At 44.9% G+C, this 7,707-nt stretch overlaps 1 protein-coding gene across 3 annotated transcripts in view; it reads left to right on the top strand.

Moving 5' to 3' along the window:
* Positions 1-2,398: 2,398 nt before the first annotated feature.
* LOC108934675 (AP-3 complex subunit beta-2-like) overlaps positions 2,399-7,707 on the top strand; it is a 37,778-nt gene continuing 32,469 nt past the window's right edge. For 2 of the 3 annotated variants that reach the window (XM_018752696.2, XM_029256238.1), the window contains exon 1: positions 2,399-2,585. In XM_018752696.2, the coding sequence (XP_018608212.2) occupies positions 2,473-2,585 (113 nt within the window). In that variant the 5' untranslated portion in view covers positions 2,399-2,472. Of the gene's footprint in view, positions 2,586-2,762; positions 2,897-7,707 lie in introns of those variants that run through there. The other variant, XM_018752695.2, reaches the window with a different exon arrangement.

Below are 7,707 nucleotides of genomic sequence, written 5' to 3'. Positions count from 1 at the left end.
TAGAAAAAAGATGAAGAAGTGCTCAAAATCCTATTTAAAAAGTCAGATCAGAGAGAAAAAAATACTTTAAATCTGAAGTAGCTATAAGTCGTGACCAGTGGAACAGAAGTAAGGTTAGTTTAGGTTTGATGGTGAAGATGTGGAAATAGTTGACAGCTTTTGCTGTTGGGGTCAAAAATCAACATGAAGGGATAGTGCAGTTAAGAGATCTACCAAATATTATCACTTGACAGAGTACCAATGAAAGATCTGGAAAAGGTCCTCAAATGTGCAGACATCCTGACAATTATGGTACTGGAGAAGACCGAAGCCAAGGAGATCATGAACAGCTTGGAATATGAATAGATTGAATATGGAAAAATCTAAGTCTCATTGGGTGTTCAAATGTTAGCACTGAAGTAATTATATTTTGGACATGTCATGAAAAGACTTTCTCAAAGACAGTAATGCCTGGAACAGCTGAAGAGGAGGATGACCAGCAACCAGACGGGTCCTCAGTCGCATTGACAAAGGAGGTAACACAAAGTCTATGGCACTTAACAATAAGAAGGGGTCGTAACTCTAGAACGTGTACAAGACTAGCTGGAAAATGAGAGATCAATACAAATCAAAAGAGTAAAGAAAAACAGCAGACACCAGTATTGCACAAAAAATGAAAACAGCAGGCAGGCACTTTCAAACCCTGGGCTTGCATGTTTCAGTGGTACTCACTGCTGAAGAAGGCATTCTGTATTTATCTGTATAGAAATTAAAACCATGCACTCTAAACTCTTTTCACTCTAATGCAGAATTCTTGCCAAGCGAAAATTTCACAGTTACACACAGAAACACACACACACACACATTTTCCAAACCGCTTGTCCCATGCGGGGAACCGGAGCCTACCGGGTAACACAGGGCGTAGGGCCGGAGGGGGAGGGGACACACCCAGGACGGGACGCCAGTCCACCGCAAGGCACCCCAAGCAGGACTTGAACCCCAGACCCACCAGAGAGGAGGACCTGGTCCAACCCACTGCGCCACCGCACCCCCCGCACAGAAGCACTATAATATTAAATTTGTTTAACAACATTTTAGGAATTTGTACAATATTCTAGTGTTTTTTTTTTTTTTCCGGACATTACAATAACTAATTATTTAAAATACATGAGAACATGTAGTTTTTTGACAGATAAGCTGACATAATATGGAACTTCTTAAAATCAAAGGCAGACCATCACACACATCTGCTAGTGAATGTAAATAGAGTGGCTGCTCAACACAACTGGGACAGGTTTGTTCCAAAGTCAATTTTACCCCCTAAATCACAATTAGTAAAAGCTTGGGTTCTGTAAAAACCTTGGACATTGCCATTATAAATTTAAAAAATGCCTTCCAGACTTTTCATTTTAATGTTTCATTTGTGTGGGGGCGCAGTGGCGCAGTGGGTTGGACCGGGTCCTCCTCTCCGGTGGGTCTGGGGTTCAAGTCCCGCTTGGGGTGCCTTGTGATGGACTGGTGTCCCGTTCTGGGTGTGTCCCCTCCCCCTCTGGCCTTATGCCCCGTGTTGCCAGGTTAGGCTCCAGTGTCCCGCAACCCCGTATGGGACAAGCGGTTCTGATGGCATGTGTGTTTCATTCATTTTGAGGTATCTTAAAAATAAAACTGATGTAAAATTACTGGGGGGTGCAGTGGCACAGTGGGTTGAACCAGGTCCTGCTCTGGGGTGGGTCTGGGGTTTGAGTCCCGCTTGGGGTGCCTTGCAGCGGAGTGGCATCCCATCCTGAGTGTGTCCCCTCCCTCTCCAGCCTTTCGCCCTGTGTTGCTGGGTTAGGCTCTGACTCACTGTGACCCTGTATGGGACAAGCGGTTTCAGATGGTGTATGTGTAAAATTACTGAAAAACATTCACTGAGGCTGAAAACCCATACAATATTGTACTGTAAAACATGTACTAGTAGAGGATTTCCTTCATGTACCATTTACAATACACATAAAACTATGCTGTTCCTTCTGTGGGTCTGCCAATGTATACACAGTATAAATATGTTACGATGAGACAGTAAAAAATAAAGGAGCAGTGTGTCCGTAAAACAATGCTTATCAAGGTGTCCTGCAGCAGGGACATTACACCCATATCAGACAGCTAATATGGTGTCATCCTTGCCTTGTTTAAAATTTTCTTCTCTTAAGTGACTGGATGGGGCAGCACTAGACCTACCCTTAATCTTGGATTGCCATCATGCTATCTTGTCCCCTCCCTTGTAAGCACTTGCTTTGTACAAACCTAACAGCAAGTCACCCTGGACAAGAGCATAATAATAATAATAATAATAATAATAATAATAATGGGGAAACATGCAGGTATCACGTGACCCGAGCATCATTGAGGAGCCCTCTTCCTGTCCGGAGAAAGACGTGAGTGTGCCTTTAAGAAGAGCCCCGATCTCCCCACTAAATCACTATCGTCGCTCTCCGTAGGAAAGCTGTGGCCATGTCTTCCAGCTCTGCTTTCAACGATGAAAAGGGGGGGTCCTCGAGCGTCGGGGAACCCGAATACGGCCACGATCCTGCGAGCGGGGGGATCTTCTCCTCCGATTACAAGAGGTAAGTAAAAAGACATCGCGCGTTGTTGTGACGCCGGGCCTGTTTTTATTCGGTCAATTCGGGATCACGACGCCGGGTCGCTGATTGGGGGTACAAGCCAAGGGGGGTGCGATTCCCTGCCGGTGCGTGGGGAGCAGTGGGCATGTCATGTATACACTATTCTATATTCATGATATATCAATAAAACCACAAATGCAGTTTGGAGTGCTGTACTTTGGGGGTCACAATGGCCACACTGCGATCGCACACCTCATAATTCGTGTCTTCGGTTTTATCCCCCAACACTAGGCCAAAACAACCTCACACTGACTGTAAGTATAATGTCGTTTATTTGCATATAAGTATAGTATTGTGCTCTGTATTATTAATAAAGTGTGGGTCGTGAAGTTTTTGATTTGTGTAAATATGAAATGTGTCCAATAAAGTGTTTTTGTAGTTATTTTCTCAAGGGGTCGCTAATAAAATGGATATAAAATGTGCTAAAACGTTGTTTCCAGGCAGTAAAATCAACGACGCCTTGTACCTGAACCCGTTAAGTCGCGTGGATGTTTAATCGTTCACGTGCGTGGCGATGCGTTTTGTTTCGGCGACATGACGCCGCGTTCAGAACCCCCGACTGGACAGCGCAGTGGTGCTGCACGAGGCCCGGCGTGTGTCGCGCGGCGGAAGCGCGCTCGCGCACAGATTGCGTTTCGGATCGCACGCGCGGGAGCGGGTGTTCTCTTTGGCCCTCTCGCCTCTTGCATTTAAATTCGGGGTTCGGTTTAAAACATCGCATATCAATGTAATCTGTTCAGTTCTATTCCTCTTTCTTTCCATCGCAGCATCGGTCGACTTCATTTTTCACTGCCTTGTCAAGTATGAGAGTTTGTACCAGCATTGTGTGCATTTTGAGATGTAAAATTTCAGCGTGTGAAATACGCAGCGCACTGAATTGTAGCAAATGTTGGCCTTCTCTGTGATCTGTCTTGGAAACTATCATGTATACAGAGAGGCCTCTCGGGGTTCTCCGTGAGTCAGTGCAGAGCATTCTGGAAGAGTGTGCAGAGTTGGGAAGTTCTGTTGGGTTCCCGTGGTGGTAGCAGCCCTGTGGTGCCTGTTGAAGCTACTGGTTCTGGTTCACGCGCGCACTGCTTCCTGCAGTCTGTTTCAGAGCTGCTGCTATTCTTAGAAACTGCAAAGTGTGTGTGCGGGGGTGGGGTCTACTGAGGTGTTTTTATTTCTGTTTTAACCCAGCAGGCTCACACTTGTTTTCTATCACAGCATTGTCATGTGTACCATATACTGTACACTTGCTCCTCGGGTTGCAAATGATGGGGTTGCGAATAATTAAAGGTACAAACATTTTTCCCCAGGACAAAATAAATATTTCTGTGACTCACTGATCTTCTGTTTTAGGCTGTCTCGTCAGTCACAAATGGAAGCATTCATTGTCACATCCGTAAAGGGACAAGGGTGTCACATCCCCAAAGCCTGGATGAGTCAATGCTTTTATCCTTATTTTGGGGGTCATCATGTCCTGTGGGATCCTCTCACCACAGGACCTAGGCTATGGCACTATGGTATGGGATCAGTGGACATGTTAGCGCTCGGTTCCAGTTTTGTGCTGTCAACAGCTGGACTGCAGGTTAATGCGTTTTTACTTTTTTACAATTCTTATCTTATGTCAGTCAGCCTATTAATTTAGTGACTCATATTTGAACACATTACGTCCCGCCGCTCTTCAGTCCATATCGATATTACATCTGCCTGCAGCGGGTGGTTCTTCTTTCCTTCTTCATCATCATGAGACTAAATTGTAACTATAATTCCGCGAATAGTCTGTAAAACACATCAAAATAATTTTCTGGAGCTTATTTGCGAAAGCCCACACCTTTCATCTCAGCTTTCGAGCTTCTGAACCACTTTGGTTGCACTGTATTTAAATTTATGTTACGACATATGAAAATTATTAATGAAGCTGTGTGATTGATGTCCAACTCCGTGATAAACATCTATCGGCCACCCTATATTTATGCTCTGACGTAGGAACTGAATGTTCTGCGCGTCTCTTTCCACCGCCCTTTCCTTGACCCCGTGGGTCTGTTAGCGAATGAGGTCGATGTGCGTCAATGGCGCGCGTGCACCTGCACGCATGCACGCACGCACGCGCCAGCCCGGGCTCCGCCCAAAATTGGAATGTACATCAGAACCGAACTGTTAAATATTTATTGTGTCTCCTGTTCGGTGCTACTTATTATTTCATACATATACTTTATGTTTTATTGTTAGTTTAATTGTAATTAGATCCACAACTAACAGAAATGGCCGGCGATTTGGAACAGACTAATCTGGGCGGGATGAATATTTGTAATAACAAAAGAGGACCAACATGGGGCGCTATTGCACAACAGCGCAACTGACACAACTGTACACAGCTACTCCAACTATAAACACGTTTAACATCGCTTGGTCATTTTTATCCGGGAGTGTGGTGATACATAATTTGTGGTTCATAATGCTTCGTAAAATGGATAGGTCACCTTTTTATTCCGGTGCAATATGTATCTCTTTTGATTTCATGTTTCCCTCTAAGAGAGGTAATTATTAGGCAGTTCTTTACGGTATTAGTCTGCCCAGAAATTAATGCTGTGACTCCAGTACTGAATATATGTTAGATTTTTTCACATTTTGATGCCATTATTATTCATTTGTTTACCTGGCGCTTTTCTCCAAAGCAACTTACAATCTTTAATTGTTACTTGAGAGAGAGAGAGAGAGAGAGAGAGAGAGAGAGAGGGTGTGTGTGTGTTCCACTGATGTATGGATGAGTGATCCAGTGTAAGTAGTGTATCTAGCAGTGTAAGTCACCACGGTGAATAAGGTGTGTGGGCTCATAACACTACATAGAGTACATTGGAAGTCACTTTGGAGAAAAGCATCTGCTAAATAAATAAATGTAAATGTAACATTACAATGAACCTACTACAATGAATCAGCTATTAGCACAGGTGGTGGCACCAGGTAAGCGGAGCAGCTGACTAACCTTTGGACTTGAAGGAGCCACATTGGAATCTCACTTCCTGCTGTAGTACCCTTGAGGAAGGTGCTTACGCTGAGCTCCTCCTGGGTCCAATGACCCAGCTGTATAACTGGGTAAAAAAATTGCAAGTAACTTAACACTAAGTTGCTTTTAGACAAAAATTGTCAGCAAAAGGAATAAATGTGTTTTTTAACTCAAGTAATTCAGAGAAAGTACCGCGATCAAAGGCGCTACAGCATGGGATTATCCTTTACTTAAGTTTTAACGCTAAATATTTATGATATTATCTATAATAAGTTTTGCTGAGTCTTTGCTTTGTTTTTGCATGAAGCACATTTTTATTGGTAGTTCACTTTGATTTATCATCAGTAATTGTGCCAAGGAATTAATTCTCTGAAAAAGACTGCTTTTTGTGTGTCCTGTGTTTCTTTTTTTGCAAAGCCGAAGGCATCTTTCCTCCCCTCGGTTTGCTTTTATGGACCTACCCTTTCTCAGTGGAAGATTTCTTTGTTTATATACTTAAAGCATGTCATCTGTTTCTGTTTTACTCTCTCATTATCTCTGTTTCTTGTGTGATGCTGGTGAATCTCTATAAATATACCGCTTCTGCATCAAAAGCTGGGCTTGAGTGCGAAGAAGTCACATTCCTGCTGCCGTCACCGCGACTCAGAGCACCCCTCGCTGCTCACATCTTTTCTGGCAGTTCCCCTTCCAGCAGGCTCTCTCTGTTCCCTACATTTGGCTTGGAGAATGACGCTAGAATTAACTCCAGGGATCAGTTGTGGAGGAGAGGCTTATCTGGTGCCCCATTCAACCCGCGTGGTTGACAGGAGGAGAGCTCAGTCTTCCTGGAGCTAAGAATGACAAGTGCTCGGCTGTTTGTGAGGGTGGTCAGTCTGTGGTATGAGACACAGTTCTTGGCATCTTGGTGTGAAATTGTGAGCACAGCCTAGTGAAGGGCAGGGGTGTGGGATTTCCGAAGGCAGATTTTAAAAATGGGTACAACCAAAAATGAAAAACGTTTTTAAGATTCCAATAAAGACCAACTTTGAAGCCCACACACGCTAAGAGCTGCGAGATGTTGACCATTCATTCACTCATTCATTATCACAATCCACTTGGTCAACGCGCAGTTATGGTGGTCTAGAGTCTATCCCAGAGACTTAGCGGATGAGGTAGGCTACACTGCGGAAAGGATGCCAGTCTATCACAGGGCAATTGCATACACTTATTCTCTCACACATATACACACTACGTGTTATTTAGAGTTCCAGTTCACCCAAATCATGTCTTTGGACTGTGGGAGGAAACCAGAACACCAAGAGGAACCACCACAAACATGAGGGAGAACATGCCAACTCTGCACAAACTGAGCGGGATTTGAACCCATGTCTGAACTTACTGCTAAGGGATGTAAAGGACCAGCGTTGTCCACTATGGCCCCCACCTGTAGTTAAGTATTATATTAATTTGATTCAAACCACTTTTATCTATCATTGCGTAGCCTCTAGACAAGCAGCTGTAAAAGAAGTGCAGCTGTAATAGGCAATGCCTTTTGTGTGAAAGCTTCTGAGACCAATCCTCAGCTTAAGGGGTTAGGACAGTACCTTGACCACACCCCTGGCTGTCATCAAGCCCGCCTCTAGGTTCCTCTGACAGGTGTCATAGGTTAAAGGAAGAGAAGCTGCGTAGTTACATTCTGTTGCCATGGTAAAAGGGAAGCTGGCTGGGGTTCCTTAATTTCAGTGATGCCACTGATAGCTGAGTCATGTCAGGAAGCTGTTTGGAGGGGTTGGGGGAGGAGCAAGGGAGGGAGAGAGAGCTGGGGAGAGGAGAAGAAAACGAGAGACGGAGGCATGAGGAGGGGAAGGGGGGCTGCAAACGTGGCTGGGGGGGGGACGTACCGTGCTGCACAACAAAGAGCAGCAGGAGAAGAGAGCCGTGAGCCGAGAGCAGAGGGTGAGTCGCCGGCCGAGGAAGGGATCCCCCACAGAAGAGCACGGGAGGAGCGCACCTCCACCTGCTAAACCTCCACAAGTGAACGCTTATTCACAGCTAACCCTCGCACCCTCGTCCTCATGGAATTACACCCTTCTCAGC

Source organism: Scleropages formosus, chromosome 11 (genome assembly GCF_900964775.1).
Source record: "Scleropages formosus chromosome 11, fSclFor1.1, whole genome shotgun sequence".
NCBI lineage: Eukaryota > Metazoa > Chordata > Actinopteri > Osteoglossiformes > Osteoglossidae > Scleropages > Scleropages formosus.
Note: the sequence above shows the minus strand (reverse complement) of the source record. Positions and strands in the feature narration are given on the sequence as shown.